The sequence below is a fragment of the Mandrillus leucophaeus genome, unplaced genomic scaffold, assembly GCF_000951045.1.
Source record: "Mandrillus leucophaeus isolate KB7577 unplaced genomic scaffold, Mleu.le_1.0 Scaffold4, whole genome shotgun sequence".
In the NCBI taxonomy this organism is placed as follows: Eukaryota; Metazoa; Chordata; class Mammalia; order Primates; family Cercopithecidae; genus Mandrillus; species Mandrillus leucophaeus.
Genome location: NW_012104253.1, coordinates 11,534,118 through 11,552,032, shown reverse-complemented (window position 1 = coordinate 11,552,032; position 17,915 = coordinate 11,534,118). Strand labels below are relative to the sequence as shown.

The 17,915-nt window shown below is 40.9% G+C and overlaps 1 protein-coding gene and 1 pseudogene across 1 annotated transcript in view; one reads left to right on the top strand and one right to left on the bottom strand.

Annotated features, from left to right (window-relative positions):
- Positions 1-519: 519 nt before the first annotated feature.
- BTBD7 (BTB (POZ) domain containing 7) overlaps positions 520-17,915 on the bottom strand; it is a 71,557-nt gene continuing 54,161 nt past the window's right edge. Inside the window, exons 6-10 of the mRNA XM_011991738.1 lie at positions 17,547-17,690; positions 15,358-15,547; positions 12,381-12,559; positions 8,799-9,272; positions 520-6,055 (exon numbers count right to left, since the gene is read on the bottom strand). Of these exons, the coding sequence (XP_011847128.1) occupies positions 5,240-6,055; positions 8,799-9,272; positions 12,381-12,559; positions 15,358-15,547; positions 17,547-17,690 (1,803 nt within the window). The 3' untranslated portion in view covers positions 520-5,239. The remainder of the gene's footprint in view (positions 6,056-8,798; positions 9,273-12,380; positions 12,560-15,357; positions 15,548-17,546; positions 17,691-17,915) is intronic.
- LOC105547972 lies at positions 6,074-7,300 on the top strand (annotated as a pseudogene).

Sequence of the window (17,915 nt, the reverse complement as noted above, 5' to 3'; positions counted from 1 at the left end):
TTTTTTTTTTTTTTTTTTGAGAATCCTAGACTCTAGATCATGATCTCATTTCCTTTTGAAACTGGAAAATATTACTAAGCCTGGGTGTGAAAGCAAAAGCAAAGCTCAGAATCTAGGCCAGGTCTCTGACCCTCGAAGGGCTCTGAAGAGCAGGACACATCCAGGTGCCTGGTTCACATGGGCGCCATGCTGAGCTTCCTGCAATCCTGCAGACCCCTGTGAGAGGAACTTTTCACTCAAATTTGTAAAATAAAAGTTCTCAGAAATGTCTCAATGAAATAATAGAAAATAATGAAACTGGTAATTCAGAATAAAATGTGTGATTTCCAAGAAAACAATGATGATGATGATGATGATGATGATAATAAAATGCCTTGAATGATTGAAATCCTAGAAACAGAGAGAAAATCAACCTAGAAAACCTCCCAATTCTACCCTCCAGGGATGCAATGACATCTATAATTGAAGACTACTATATGCTGCACTAGTGCTAAAACAGACTGTATCCAACTCAGCAGATTCTATACAAGCCATTTATTTGAAATGCCAACTATATGTAGGATAAAGTCAGTGTTACATGCGTATCAGTAACAGTAGAAAAATAGAAGCAGTGAAAACCTCTGTACAACTGTAATGGTACTCAAAAGAGAAATGTATCGTTTTACAATGCTTCACACAGACGAATTCAAGTTTGGAGGTACCTAAATAAAAATACTATATATTTCTTTAAAAATCACTATGTACAATTGAAGCGTAAACAAGTTTTACAAAGTACTGGTTATGCAGGTTGTAGAAAACACTTGCATAGGACATGAAATCAGTTTAAGAAAAATTTCTGAGCCTTTAGCATTGAAGGCACTTGACTTTATACCAGTAACAGCACAACCACAAGAAATGCAGTGTTGTAGATGGTTTTCCACCGCTCTGAAGTACAGATGTGGTGCGTACACAGCAAGGAGAGTTCAGGAACCTTTCTCTCTCAGCCACCCCATCAAAGAGCAGGACTTGGTACCGCCTGCCCATGTAACCCAGATACAGTCACGTGTAGGTACAGATGATGAAGCTTCCAGAGCTTATCTGACCTCTTAGACAGAACTCACATAAACACACAAATACAAGAGGTTATTTTCAAGACACATACTTGCAAGTAATCTTTCTATAGAAATGGCCACAGCATTATAATATTCAGAATACGGAAGATTGACAGTCTGAGGATTTTCTAGAGGGAAAAAAAAAAATCAAAGGACTTGCCAATAGGATAACTACATAACAGATATGACAATCTACAGGACAAAAAGACATGTCACCAAATATTGTTCATACAACAGCGTTAATGGAAAACAGTAAAACACCTTTTAGCAGTGTGCATGTTAAGTCTTTTAGTAAGATTATCTGTAATGAGGTTTGAAAGTAAATCACTTAGTAGACAAAGTAAACTACCGCAGAACCAGGAATAGCACCCATCACTGCTGCTTTAATAGTCACTCCAGAAAGCTGAAAGTCAACCGAACAATGAAAAAAAGTCAAAGAAGCATTTCCCTTTGAATTCAGTCCTAAAAATATGAATGCCTTATAATTAATTTCAAAATAAGTATCTTACAAGTGTTTCATGAAACATTTTTTTTTCTAAATTCAGCATTATGAAAATATATATTTTGCCAGGTAGTTACTGAGAAATGTCAGTCCTTTCAACTCTAGAGAACGATGCATGGAGGTCGGCTTTGAGCCCCACTGCCGCTGGCGCGTGCTTCCAATTTGCCTTCTGCATCGGCACCTTAATGCAGATGTACAAGGACTAAGCTCATTGCTAGAATGGCAACAACAAACCAAAACAAAAATCCAATGAAGGATGGCAGGTATAATAAAGTTTCTGAGGAAGCAAAAACAAGAATTAGGTAAGGCTTCATAAAGAATTCTATAAGAAGACTGAAATGTCAAGAATTCACTGAAAAGTCTCAAAGCCTAACGGGTTATTGCAGTGTCAGGCTAGCTGAGGTCTAGGGACATGTTCCCAGACATAAAGCTGAAGGGGGCATGTGAGAATGGGCGTGGAAAACTTAAACAACTATGTTTCAAATACTTTTTGCCTTTCATGCTGCTGTTTTTTTCCTTAGGAGCCACGGGTTGACTCTGAACTTAAAATTATTCATAAAAATCACAAAACTAAAACAATAACATAAGAAAAAATACCAACAGCATCTTTAAGAAACTTGAATGTCCTCTCTTGGCTCTAGCATGTAAACGGTAGTTCTCTAACCTCAACACACAGCGGGCACTGGAAGTGGTGATTGTCCAAACGGCCTGATTGTCCACAATCTCAAAAGGAGATCTGGTATTTTTGTGATTTGGTTCGCACTAAATTCCTACACCAAGTAAAATGCCAGTTCCCATGGCCTAAATTTTATTTTATACATATATATGCTTTTTTTCTGAGAGCAACCTTACTTAGACTTCACATTTATCTTAGTACAGCATTAAAAAAGATTTAATAGATGGGTTCAAAAGCCAGAGGCACGTAGCTCTTCAACCTACCCTAGTAACCGTACTTCACAAGATACATTAAAAGTCCACTAACACCTCATCTAACACACACAAAACCCACACCTGTTAACCTTCTGCAAGTCACACCAGTCCGCAATCCCACAGATTAAAGCAAATTTTCCCTTTATACACATAGTTTTAGCCAGGTAAGCTGCTGTATGATTAAAAGCAAACTTTATAAACTAAATAATCTTAGGAATAGTGGCCCTTTACTTTTATAATTATATTTCAGGGACATGAGAGAATAGTTCATGAATTTTCAGAAAAATGAATGTGTGGGATCAACATCTCTGGTCTAACATTTGGAAACAAACAAAAAAAAGGGTCAGGGATGAGTTTTTTCTCCCCATCCAAATTAGGTCTACTGAGTTTTACTTGCAGTACTGGCGCAGTACATGAACATGTCAACATACATATGTGGTAGAAACACACATCAAGGAATATGATGGCATTCGCTTTTGTTTCTGAAGACAGACAGAGGCTGGGCTTCAAAAGACACCGTCTTCTATTATGAGTCAAATTTCTTACAAATGAGAACAGAGGCCTATGTTTTTCTCTTTAAAAAAGGAGCCTCGAATGCGATGCACAGCCGACCTGCAGATTAGTGTTAACTCTGGGAGCTCGGGAGCTTGCACCGGCAGCGTCACCGAGTGCACCCGCACAGCAGCTAACCAGTCAGGCAGCAGAACGAGCGGCGGCAGTTTGCCGGTGTGTGCAGACACACGACATGTTTCCCATCTTGGAGACTATCTACTGTTTGGGTTTTTCTAAAATGTCAGATTATTCCTGAGTGTATATCCACAGGGTAAAGGAGGAAAAGACCGTAAGAGAAACTATAGTTTTGGGAGAAATCAGAGTTGTTGACACCCAATAGAAAACCTATTTACTTCAAAGTGCATGTAATTCATTTATCCGGTAGCTCGTAGAGGCTTCCTAGCCCTGCATAGTTTTCGAGTGAGTGTGAGTGATTCATGGTTTTATATATATACATACACAGAAAAAAGGCTCCCAAATATCCTGCAGGAGGAGGAATGTTTGGAAAGCCTCTTTTCTTCTAAGTGCTACGGCTGTGTGTTTATGTGTTTGTAAAAATACAAAGTAAATGCTCAAATAATGTTGAAGTGATTTAAAAACTCAAATACTTATATATTTACATTGGAGAGTAAGAAAAAAACAGTCCTTAGCTCACACATTGCCCTTCCAAGGGAGAGGATCCGGAAAGACCCCATGTGCTCAGTGGTTTAGTAAATGCCAAACCAGCGTCCCCGTGGAGTTCAAGTAGGACATGTAGTGTTTAACTGAAAACTTCTTTTTCTTTTTTTCTGTTGGTGAGAAAGCATTACGCATTACCCAACACCAAAATTTAGACATACTTTGAAAATCGTTTAAAAGAAAACATACGTTTACAAACACCAAATAACATCCGTGAGACTGAAGCCCTTTTGTTTTCTTCCCATAGAGAGTAAGACAATTAAAGGCAGCAAGCAGTCAGTTCCCCCATCGCAGCTGGAGAGCTGACGCTCAGAACCAGAAATTCTGTCAGTGTGCCCTTTAAGTTACTTCTCTATTTCCACTGCCTTTTTTTTTTTTTCTTTTTTTGGAGACAGGGTCTCATTGTTGCCCAGGCGGGAGCACAGTGGTGCAATCTTGGATCACTGCAGTCTTCAACCTCCCAGGCTCAAGCGATCCTCCCACCTCAGCCCCCCAAGTAGTTGGGACTACAGGCCTGCACCACCATGCCCGGCTAGTGTTTTTTTTTTTTTAAATGGAAATGGAGTTTCGCCATGTTGCCCAGGCTGGTCTTGAACTCCTGAGCTCCAGTGATCAGCCCGCCTCGGCCTCCCAAAGTGCCGATCACAGGTGTGAGTCACTGTGCACGGTCTCCACTGCTTTCTAATTCCAAGGGATGCGATCTCCTTGGAGCCTCATTTGGTGACTCTAATCCTTATGACCAGAATGTGTAGGGATTCTGACTGCATCCACACTGGAAATATAACAGCTTTAGCCTGGGCACAGAAGGCTTTTCTCCTTCCTGCTCTTTCCTGAACCAGCAGACTTCAGGACCCTGACTGGACTCCCGCTGGAGGAATGAAGCCCAGCTCCTAGGACTTATTAAAAAAAAAGGACATTAGATTTATGGAGGCTGAGCGGGAAGATCTCTGAACTGAAACAATTACTGAAAAGAGAGGAGCATTCTGACGTGCTGTTCTTTGGAATTTCTATAATTAAAAAATAAACACAACTATTCCGTAAGAAAATACATCTTAGTGTGCAATCCAATGCACATGGATTGGTAGATGAAAGGTAAAATGCAAAAAAGTATGAAAATACAGTCCTTTAAATGTGGCAATAAAGTTTAACATACTGATATAAAATCAATACAGAGAAAATAAATGTACAAGTGCAAAAAAATTCCATCATTTGTAAAGAGAAATAAAAAGTGCCAGCCTGCTTGTTCTTAAAAATGCTTCCCGACATAATTGTTCAAACACAAATCAGACAGATGCAACATTTAAAAAAAAAAACAAACCTTCTTAGCATGCTGTGTCTAATAAACACATATATACACAAAAACTACAACAAAATCATGTGAAACGGAGTTATCAGCTGGCATTGATAAACTGGTCTGTAAGTTGTTGGGTTACATCATAAAATGGGATGTTTCACATCTCAGGCACAGACGACTTGGAGGTTGCTCTCAGAGGGCAGACTTTTTGTAGAGGAAGTCCGGCTTGCTTGGTGACCTCCTTCCTCTGCTTATGGAATCTTCCCTTTCCAAATCTGTATTTCTCTGAGCTCCATGGCCCAGGGATTCACTGTCTGCCAGTCTTCTACTGGATCTCTCTTCGGGAGCTTCAGAGCTACACGCAGAAAGTGAAGGTCTGTTAGAAGTCAGCCCAAAAGTCAAGTCAGTTTCTACTGCGGTTCGTCCCCTGACATGGGCTGGACCGGTACTAGCATTTTCTGGGGCTGCCAAAGGAAAGTCTGACCGCTGGGGAGGTTGCTCAACGACGTCCAGGTGTATTGGCTCATTCTTTTGTCTGTGTAGATGCCCATCAGGGGAAAGTGGATATTCTCTCCTAGCTTCTTCCTGTTTTTTAGGAGACGTCTGGCCAGGTAGGTAGGCTGACTTTAAGCCACTTGGTGATGCCTTATTGTGGCTGTACAAATCGGGACCAAAATATCCACCTTGCGAAGGGGAAGGGGTGCGTCTGCTGGGAGCAGGAGTAGAAGGTCTGCAAGCAGCATTTGAGAAGTCATAGAAATCCGGATATTCCTGTGGATTTTCTCTGGAGTCTGTTTTTTGCTCTAGTGTGTGTTTTTTCCGAGAAGTGTGTGTATGTCTCTGTGAAATACATGACAGATGCTGGGGAGGCCCTGGTCCTGCTTCAGAAACTGACTGGCTTAATTCTGTGTCTACAGCAAGCTCTGGAAGCCTCCTGTCCTTGAGTGACAGTGTGGACACACCCACTGCGATGTCGGGCATCAGATCATTCAGCACAGGTTGTGTTCGCTGCAGACAGAGACAAAAATGGTGGGAGGGTTAAAAAAAAGGACCCATCCTCTGTAAAAATGATGTTCACTGATTTTGTTTCCCAATTATAAAAGTAACACATACTGATTTTTTTTTTTTTTTTTTTTTTGAGATGGAATCTCACTCTGTCGCCCAGGCTGGAGTGCAGTGGTACGATCTCAGCTCACTGCAACCTCCACCTCCCGGGTTCAAGCGATTCTCCTGCCTCAGCCTCCTGAGTAGCTGGGATTACAGGTGCATGCCACCACGCCCAGCTCATTTTTTGTATTTTTAGTGGACACGGGTTTTCACCGTGTTAGCCAGGATGGTCTCGATCTTCTGACCTCGTGATCTGCTCGCCTTGGCGTCCTAAAGTGCTGCGATTACAGATGTGAGCCACTGCTCCTGGCTGAATTTTTAAGAATTATAAAAATATAGAAAGCTATAAAGGCAAAAAAAAATCACTCCAACCTTTTGAACAGAGATACCACTGTTAGCATTTTGAGGTCTTTCTTTTTTTCTCCTTTGCATGTATATTAATTTTAATGAAATTTAGTACATATATAATCTGTCACTAAATCTTTGAGATCACCATTTTAAATTAGTATGTCACGTTCTACTTCATCAATGAACCATGACTTAATTTAATCATTCTGCTACTATTGGACATTTAGGTTGTTTACAATTTTTCATTATTACAGTTAAGACTGTAATGAACATACAAATAAATTACCTTTAAAGGGAGTTTTATTTAAAATATAAAGTAGTAGAATTTTGTAATTGTAGAACTGAGGGCCTGGGCCAACAGGACAGGAATCTGACTTACCAAACATGGCCAGCCTTTGACATTCTGGGGCGGGGGAAGCAGAGAGGGGAGGTAGAGAGGTCTAAGAAGCTGAGAAAGGCTTTCTGTGCTAACAGTTCTCCTGCAAACGTGGTGAACCTTCCTGAAACCCATCGGACTTTCTGTCACAGTGTGGCACACACCAATCCCACAAAGTGACATGGTAGAGGAAGGGCAAGGATTCTCTGTATGCTCAGGCAAAGCGGCATGACAGGAAGCAGAGTGACTATGGCAGGCAGACTAGGCTGATTTTCCAGAAAAAGGCTAAAACTACAAAGATTGTGCTGAAACTTCAGTGCACTGAGCTCAACTGCAGATCTAAGAGGATGCTGGCTATTAAGAGATGCAAGCATGTTGAACCAGGGGAAGATAAGACAAAGGGACAATTGATCCAGTTGTAAGCATCATCTTTTGTTTCACGGTGAAGATAATAAAATCTTGAGGTTGGCCGGGCACAGTGACTCACGCCTGTAATCTCAGCACTTTCGGAGGCCAAGGTGGGCAGATCATGAGGTCAGGAGTTCGAGACCAGCCTGACCAACATGGTGAAACCCTGTCTCTACTAAAAATACAAAAATTAACTGGGCGTGGTGGTGCACGCCTATAATCCCAGCCACTCAGGAGGATCACTTGAACCTGGGAGGCGGAGCTTGCAGTGAGCCGAGATCGCACCACTGCACTCCAGCCTGGGCAACAGAGTGAGAATCCGTCTCAATAAATAAATAAATAAATAAAATAAAATAAAATAAAAATAAAAAATAAAATCTTGAGGTTATGTTAAAAAGTTGAGAAAGGATCATAATTTGACTCAAGCTTCCAATAAGCCGTATTTTAATGAAGTTTCCCTGAACTAACAGGTGAATCTTTTCTTCTAACTTGCTACTGATAGCATGTGACTAAGTAGGAAGACTTAAAAACCATTTTTTTTTTTTTTGAGACAGTCTCACTCTGTTATCCAGGCTGCAGGACAGTGGTGTGACCATAGCTCACTGCAGCCTCAACAACCTCCTAGGCTCAAGTGATCGTCCCACCTCAGCTCCATGAGTAGCTGGGGCTGCAGGCATGTGCTACCACATCTAGCTAATTTATCTGTTTATTTGGTAGAGTCAGGGTCTCACTATGTTTCCTAGGCTGGTTCTGAACCTCTGGCCTCAAGTGATCCTCCCACTTCAGCCTCCTGAAGTGTTGGGATTACAGGTGTGAGTCATGGCACCTGGCCAAAAAAAAAAAAAAAAAAAGAAAAGAAAAATCACTATGTTTTTCAAGTGTATTATATAAAACCTCTAATACAGGGTAAAATCAAGCAAAGAATCCTCTATCAATTTACTAGCCACTAGCCCTGGCTACTACGATTCTGAGTGAAGTGGGGGCTCTGCTGATGAGCTTCAGAGGCAGAGGCACGCCTTAAGCCTCATTTTCTGCTCATCTTCTGAACGGGGAGTTTTTGCCACATTATTCCTGATGGTATACTGTACTTAAGTAGGTATAAGTAGCTCTTGCTTCTTGTCCCATTAAAGCATGTGGTAGAATAGTGGATTTTACAGAATAGTAGAAGTTAGGGACAAATTGTAGACCTGTGCTTGAACAGAACATGAAACTGGTATATTCCTTTATGCTGCTCAGTAACCCCATTCCTTCCTAATCCTGCCAAATGAGCAAAAAGATAAGAAGATACTCAACTCCTCCATACACACCTCTTGGTCTCTCTCCTCCTGTCTTTTCTCATTCAAGTACACTAGCGTTTTCCCCTCTTTTCCATACCCCTCAAGTCTATGCCTGCCATTTGTCAGCAATACTTCTGGGCACTGCTGAGTCCCAGTGGGCCTCTTGGGGCCAAGAAAATTGCTTCTAATAGTCCATAAACCGAATATGAAGCAAGTTACTGAAGTGCTGACTTACCACTTGCTTCTCAGATGCTGCTGCTGCTGCTGCCGCTGCTGCTGCTGTTGCTGTTGAGGTGGTGGTGGCGGCAGCAGCAGCCACCGTCTGTCTGCCCAGTCCTGCAGTGCTGGTACAATCAGGTGGTGCAGCTTTCACACTTGGCAAGTAGACTGGGGGAGGGCCAGCTTTAGGAGCTGTTCTGGAGTGGAACAGCGAATGATTACAGGGATAAGAAAATGAACGTGAAGGGTGCTGACTGGGAGGTCTTTGTTTCCAGCCTGCTTTGAGTTGGTTATGGATTGGGGTAGCTGGGGGGTGATAGGGAGGTGGTGGAGGGGGCAAGGGTGGATGGAAGGCCACAAAAGAGTCCAGATCTGTAAACATGGTTTCTGCAGGAGGGGTGCTGTTTACGCGACATCTCCCAGGTTGCCTCATTGTCAAGAGTGGACTTTCATCCCCAAAACGTTCATCAGGAAAGAATTTGTGAGGATTCTAAGAAAGATAAAAAAACAAACAAACAAAAAAACCAAAAATGGACATTTATTAGCAGATTTCATAAATAGAAATTTATAGGCTGAGAGAATTAAGTGAGGTACTTAAGAAAACCACAGTCAGCAAGAATAAAAGGCATAATTTATTTTTCTAGGCCAGAAGCCCAAGAAAAAAAAATCACCTTAGTTATAGCACAAAGGCACAGAGTGCAGCCTAGGACACAGCCATGAAAGAAAGCTGCTTGATCGAATGCTCCACAAGCAGGTCACTCATCTCAGATTATGTGATAATGCAAAAACCGGTAATAAAACCAAACTCTAATATGTCTTTGCTAAGAGATTAACATTAAATGCCAAAGGAAGAAAGGAATACAACTGAGGATGTTCTAGAAACTTTCTGACAAAACATCTATGCCTTCTCTGTCTGAAATAAAAACTACAAAATACTATTCGTTACCCATTATACATGACTAAGTTTGACCAGTATTTTGGTAAACATAAAAGAATATGTCATGCAATTTAAGATATCAAATTCAGACACAATTCAGAATGGCAAAGGGAAAAGGAATGAGTAGAAAACCAGACTATATATTTTAAGGAGAAAAACTGTAGCAAAAAATGAAAATCAACAACCTAAACAAGAACCTAAAAATGTTCAGTAGAAAATTAGGACAGCAGGGGAAAAAAGAAGAAAAAGAACCTAAAAATGGTTTGCTGACTTGCTGAAGAACCCTATGCCATGTTTATTCATTCGTTCGTTCGTTCGTTCATTCATTCATTCATTCACTCACTTATTTTTTTGAGACAGGGTCATTCATTCATTCACTGACTTATTTTTTTGAGACAGGGTCTCATTCTGTCGCCCAGGCTGGAGTGCAAGGGTGCAATCATGGCTCACTGCAGCCCTGACCTTTTGGGCTCAAGTGATCCTCCCACCTTATCCTCCCAAGGAACCGGGACTACTGCGCATACCACTATGCCTGGGTAATTTATTGTATTTTTTGTAGAGATAGGGTTTTGCCGTATAGCCCAGGCTAGTCTTAAACTCTTGAGCTCAAGCGATTCGCCCGCCTGGGCCTCCCAAAGTGCTGGGATTATAGCCATTGTGTCCAGCCTATCCTTTTTTTTGTTTGTTTGTTTGTTTGCTCTGTCACCCAGGCTGGAGTGCAGTGGTGCAATCTTGGCTCACAGCAAACTCCGCCTCCCAGGTTCAAGCGATTCTCTTGCCTCAGCCTCCCGAGGCTGGGACTACAGGCCCACGCCACAACACCTGGCTAATGTTTGCATTTTTAGTAGATATGGGGTTTCACCATGTTGGCCAGGCTGGTCTCGAACTCCTGACTTCAAGTGATCCGCCCACCTTGGCATCCCAAAGAGTTGGTGTGGGGAAAGGAAAGAGAGATCAGACTGTTACTGTGTCTATGTAGAAAGAAGTAGACATAAGAGACTCCATTTTGTTCTGTACTAAGAAAAATTCTCCTGCCTTGAGATGCTGTTAATCTGTAACCCTATCCCCAACCCTGTGCTTGCAGAGACATGTGCCATGTTTACTCAAGGTTTAATGGATTTAGGGCTATGAGGATGTGCTTTGTTAAACAAGTGCTTGAAGGCAGTATGCCTGTTAAAAGTCATCACCACTCTCTAATCTCAAGTACCCAGGGACACAAACACTGGGAAGGCCACAGGGACCTCTGCCTAGGAAAGCCAGGTATCGTCCAAGGTTTCGCCCCATGTGATAGTCTGAGATATGGCCTCGTGGGAAGGGAAAGGGGAAAGACCTGACCGTCCCCCAGCCTGACACCCATAAAGGGTCTGTGCTGAGGAGGATTAGTAAAAGAGGAAGGCCTCTTTGCAGTTGAGATAAGAGGAAGCCATCTGTCTCCTGCTGGTCCCTGGGCAATGGAATGTCTCAGTGTAAAACCCGATTGAATGTTCTATTTACTGAGATAGAAGAAAACCGCCTTAGGGCTGGAGGTGAGACATGCTGGTGGCAGTACTGCTCGTTAATGCACCAAGATGCTTATGTAAGTGCGCATCAAAGCACAGCACCCTTTCTTAACCTTATTTATGACACAGAGACATTTGTTCACATGTTTTCCTGCTGACCCTCTCCTCACTATTACCCTATTGTCCTGCCACATCCTCCTTTCTGAGATGGTAAAGATAATGATCAATAAATACCAAGAGAACTCAGTCTCTCCTCCCACCTGACGAGAGAAACGCCCACAGGTGCGGAGGGGCAGGCCCCTTTCAGTTGGGATTATAGGCGTGAACCACTGCGCCTGACCACATCCTGTCCTTTTAAAGGGTATGGATTAAAGGGGTTTGGAGTTTGTAGCAAGAAAATGAATCACCTGAACAGATGAAATTAAATTTTATTTAAGGCTCTGATTCAGTGGCTGTGATCAGACTAGTTTACAAATTTTACCTTAACTGCAAAACCAGTGCTATTGCTTTTGTACCTAATAATTACTAGAAATAAGTTTTTTCTTTTTTCCTGGCAGGTTAAAAAAGAAAGCACTTATTGTTTGATTCTCATCCTTGGGTTTGAACCCTCATGCAAGAAATTTCTTATAAGATGGAAAAGAGAAATGAAAGTAGGCATGTGGAAGGTGTGTAAGTGTGGTAGTAGACCAAACCTCAAACCTAGTGACCAAACAAAGAGAGAGCAGTGGAAGTTTAGAATTTTCTACTTCCATGCCATCTCTGTTTGGGCATGCACACTATGGAATTTTTTAGCAGTCACCACTTGTATGCCTGCTACATACTAGAAATATAGCTGCTGTACAATAGCACTCTGGATCTTCATAACAATTTATGTTACAGGTAAAGAGCTGTTGATGCCCAGGGTGGTTAAGTAACTCATTCCAAGTTAACCAACTAATCAGCAGCAGAGCCAGGATCTAAACCCAGTTCTCATTCTAGGCCTCTGCTCAGTCCACTCCATGATGCTGCCTCGCACTAGGAGGGACTTGCAGGTTATCAAAGACACCAAAGGCAGTGAAAAGGCACATACAAAGAAAATGAAATAAGCCAAGGACTCGTCTACAATACTGTCTGTCTGGTGATTGAGGCTCCCTATTTTAAACAGTTTAATGTCATTTCCTACCTGCAACAGCTCTGCAGCAGCATCTGCAAGACCAAACTCTCTCAGCACTCGAATCTGAATTTCATAGCTGACGGTGGCGCCTTCCCCACAGTTCAGGGCGTAGGCCCTCTGCACCTGCTCCGTGTGCCGCAGTTCCTGCAGTCGTCTGACCATGTCTTTCATAATGAGGAGACGAGGAACTGGAAGGAGAAACACAGTGGGCAAGCAAAATTCCTGAGCCACACAAAAAATGACCCCGTGAGCCCAAGGGAAAAAAGCATGTATTTCATACCAGAATCTTATACGTTTTTTAGATAGTATTTTAATTTCCTGGGGACATATTCATTTATATATCTCTAATTAGTTTTCAAGGTTTTAAAATTTCACTATGCCCAAAGGCTCTTGATCATACTGAACAGCCTGAGTTGTATTATTTTAGTTTACAGTTCAAATACATTTTTACTTGCATGTATTCTCATCTGAATCTCAGGATATTTCAGAAGTCTTTAAATATATTCATTCTATTATTCAAATAATTTTTTGAGTCCTGACTATGCACCAGGGATTGGACTTGGTTATTAGGGTGTACAGAATCCACATGATTCCTCTTCTCAAAAGTTTCTGGCTTAGTGATATGAACTAAACCAGAAGTAAACAAATACAATATAAGGTCATAAATGCTCCTGGAGAGAAATATGTAAAGGACACTGAGGGACTGGGAGGAAGGGGCACAGCAGCCAAATTGGGGACAGACAAGACAGACATCAAGGTGTACACAGAGCAGATTCTTGAAGAATGAAGGGAAACCAGATGGGCAAAAAAAGCTTTCTGAGCAGAAGGACTGGGTGTGTGTAAAACATGCTGAGACAGCCTGGCAGAAGTGGTTGGCATGGCCAGCAGAACTCAGGGTTCAGAGCTATAAGCAGGAAGAGTGTGAAGAGAGGAGGCAGAAAGATGGCTACTGGCAGATCATGGATAAAGAATTTAAACTGTACCCTGTGCACAACAGGCAGTCACTTTTAAAGGAGGATGACAGGATCAGAGCTGTGAACAAGTGCACTCTGATGTTAATGTAAAATGGGCAGGCATGCTGTGACTGGAAGGCTAAATCAAGCTTGCTGTCTGCCTTTGTAAATAAAGTTTTACTGGAATGTAACTTACCCATTCATTTAGGTACTGTCTATGGCTGTTGTATGGAAGGTGAGTAGACAGAGGCAACAGACTGTATGGCTTACAGAGCCTGAAGTATTTACTATCTGGCCCTTTCTGAAAAAAGTATGCCAGCTGACCAGCCGGTGTAAAAGACAGAATTTTGAGTAAGATGAGAGGTGGGAACACTGGTTAGAAACCTGAACTAGGGCTATAGCTGTAGGGCTGGAGAGGGGATAGAGTCTATGAATATTTATGAGAGAAACTGACTAGAGCAGTGATTATTATTTTTTAGGGATAAAAGGAACTAGCATTTACTGAGTGCTTACTTTGTGCCAGGCAAACTCCTGTGCATATTATTCATGGTGCTTCATTAAATCCTCACAATTCTAGAAAGGAGGTATGAGCCCCAATTCATGGATGAGGAAATTAATGTTCAGGAAAGAAAATATTAATACCATGTCCAAAGTCATACAAAGTAACAGAGCCAGTATATGAGCCCTCTAATCCTCTGCAACAAGCTATCTATCCTTTCACCAATGTGGTGGGCAGGGAAGTAAGCAGCAGCCAGGATGCTACCAGAACAGGGCCATATCTCATTAGCTAAACAATAGAGAGACAAGCCTTATTTTTCTGAGCATATTTACTTGAGAATGTCTAGACTTTTGAGATTAAGTTCTAAGATTAAATTATGCTGATTTTCAACTGCAGTAACTCGAGCCTAAAAAGCCAGGCTAATTAGCAAAGCTTCAAAATCTGCATAAATCAGCTAAAGAAATAGTTCTCTTCATGCTTTTAACTAATGTATATTTCAAGTAAATATGCAGTGGCCAAATTTGATAAGGTAACAACTGAAGAAAGTCATTAGCCCCAGAAAAAAATATATGTATTCAATGAAAAGTTCTGTCACTATGTCTTTTATGCATCTTTAATTACAATAGACATTTATAAGCAGAAATAAATATTGCGATAATGTGCTGGTTTTTATTTTGAATCTTGCAATGACAATTAGCAAGAGTTACAAGTTCCTGACCACCAGATCACTGTTGCTTTTTTTAGACTCCTTTGGTTAAAGTAAACATTTATTGATGCTCAAACGTTTTTGGACATGACAGTTATACTCTGATCGATGGCCAATTCCCCTAAAGTCATAAGACATAAACCTGTGCTACAGTAAACTTCCCAGAGCAGAGCTTGGGAAATTGGATCTCTAGGAAACCCACAGTGATCACATTTTGGAAGGCCACAGACTCAAAGGTATAATAGGCTAGAAAGGCCACAGACTCAAAGGTATAATAGTGCATTTAACCCTCCCAAAGGGTCTTATAACCTGAGAAATACCCTATAGTGATAAAAAAACAAACAAAAAAACCCACACAAACTTAATTCCTCTAAACCAGTGGTTCTCAAAATGGGTGACTTTGTCCCACAAGGCACAACTGGCAATGTCTAGAAACATAAAAATGTTTCCAAAAGGTTTTCGCAGAGGTGTGCATGCATGCACATATGTGCTCCTAGCATTTAGTGAGTACAGGCCAGGGATGCAGCTGACCACCCCACAAAGCACAGGACAGCTCTCCACTAACAGAATAATTCAGCCGCACACGTCAGTAAGACCAAGGCTGAGAAACTCAAGGGTAAACTGACAAACTCTATACACTTAGTAATACAAAACAAAATATAAAGTAAAAGTTTTGGCTTAAAAGTATTTATTCTTTAAGGTGAACAAGGCATAAAGGGTATTGAAATGTGGAGAGAATTAGCATATACAGAGGGGTTCAAACATCAGCAATTTCAAAAAATAATAAGATTATTCATTTAAATATAAACACCCAATATACTGCCTTACCTGGAATTTCATTGGCTACAACTGAAGGAGGGCTTGACTGGTTGCTGCTGATCTGCTGGTGGCTGATCATGTGACAACACTGAGGCACGGCATTATTGACCATGTAGAGCGTGTCTGGCACATTGGACATCCTAACCATTCGCAAGCGCACAAGATCCGTTTGTTCCACCATCATCTCATCCAGCACTGACTGAAATAATCATTCAGTGTTAACAAAACCACTCAACCTCCCTCTGTTAAATCACATTTGAAGGAGGATTATTACTTTCATCAAATAAAAAGGGAATTAATTTATTTCTATTTTATAAATGTTAATATTAGTGGTGAAACAAAGTTCCCCTACATCTTTAACTTTTAACGACTCTTTCAGCAGCATCTTTGAAAAGACATAACCATCTTTTGAAAAGTCTGCTTTTAATTAAAAGTATTTGAAATGTGAAGGAAGGATATAACATTAATCAGAAATAAATTACACATAATATTATAATAAAGAAAACAAAGTATACATGTGCTAAATAACAAAGCCAACAAAGTGCTCGAAATACAAATACTGAAGATTGATAATCAGGGCCAGGCGTGGTGACTCACGCTTGTAATCCCAGCACTTTGGGAGGCTGAGGTGGGTAGATCACTTGAGGTCAGGAGTTCAAGACCAGTCTGGCCAACAAGGTGAAACTCCATCTCCACGAAACATGTAAAAATTAGCCGGATGTGGTGGCGGTTGCCTATCATCCCAGCTACTCGAGAGGCTGAGGCAGGAGAACTGCTTGAACTTGGGAGGAGAAGGATGAAGTAAGCCGAGATCTCACCACTGCACTCCAGCCTGGGTGACAAGAGTGAAACTCCGTCTTTAAAGAAAAAAAAAAAAAAAAAAAAAGATTGATAATCAATTGAAGAGACCTATAAACAAACCAATTTTTCTTTTTTGAAGAAAAAAGAAAAATGTTGCCTGGGCTGGAGTGCAGTGGCGCCATTATGGCTCATTGCAGTCCTGACCTCCCAGGCTCAAGAAACCCTCCCACTTCAAGTCTCTTGAGTAGCTGGGACCGCAACAGCACACCATCACACCTGGCTAATTTTTATTTATTTATTTTTATTTTTCGTAGAGACAGGGTCTCACTAGGTTGCCCAGGCTGGTTTTGAACTCCTGGACTCAAGTGATCTTCCTGCTTCAGCCTCCCAAAGTGCTGAGATTACAGGTGTAAGCCACCACACCTGGTCTAAAAATGAGAAACATTATGAGGCAACTTGATTGTATACTCATTGAGTATACACACTGTTTGGTCTGTTAAATTTATTTCAGAAAGCTTAATAGTGATTTCTTACTTTCAAAGACTATCAGTTCCTCAAAAGGCCACTCAGTTTTTTTTTTTTTTGAAGACTGGTTCTTACTCTGTCGCCCAGGTTGGAGTCCAGTGGCCTAATCACGGCTCACTGTGCAGCCTTTGCCTCCCAGGCTCAGGTGATTCTCCGAAATGAGCCTCCTGAGTAGCAGAAATCAGGGTGCACACCACCACAACTGGCTAAATTTTTCCTTTTAGTGTTTGGTAGAGACGGGGTTTTACCATGTTGCCCAGGATGGACACCTGAAAGTTCTTATGGCTGAACATCTAATAAAAATTAGATGTTTCATTTTCACATTATCATATTTTCTCAGACAGTTTTTCATGTTACAATATACATAATGCCAACTAGTTACTTAACAGGCCTGAATTTTTTTCTTACTTTGAGCATTTATTCTAAAACTAAACATAATTCCCAACGGTCAGCTATTACAGAAATATGTTACAAGAGGTTGTGGCATTCCTTTAATTTACAAAGGAAGTCAAAGAGTGGGCAATCTTCTTTCAGAACATTTCCCCCATCCTCAAGATCACAAAATAGTGACAACCATTTTCAGCAAGTGGTAACAATTTGCAAGGCAATTAAGTTAACAATTTGCAAGGCAACTAAAATGAGAAAAATATAAAACGCATTTTAACATAACCTAAGTTTTAAAAACATGCTTAATTAAAATTAAACATTTCAGAAAACTATTCTGTTGAGTAGTCAAACTAGAACTTACTTTCATTTTCCCTATTGTTGAAAATATAGGCTATTTCCAAATATTTAAGTAATACTACAATGAATCACTTTGTGCATATGGTTTGTAATAAAGTAGTCTACTATCTTCAAATGGTTTTCATTACCTTTGCTTCTTCCACATAGGGAGAGAAGAGTCGAGGACGAACATAGATGCCAGCATTTTTTTGCCGCAACCAGGCATTTGACTTTCCGCCTTCTGTTGTAGGAAGCATATCTGATGGAGGAGTACTAATCAAGCCTCTTTTCATCTAAAAAGAAAATTTTTTTAGATAGCAATCTGTGTAGTACTACAATACTACAAAGATAAATAAAAATGTTTATAACTGTAAATACAAATATGCAACTTTATCATTTAAATAAAAATTTAGAAATGTATATGAAATTTAGAAATACCTCACATTTTTTTTTTTTTGAGACGGAGTCTCATTCTGTTGCCCAGGTTGGAGTCCAGTGGCATGATCTCGGCTCACTGC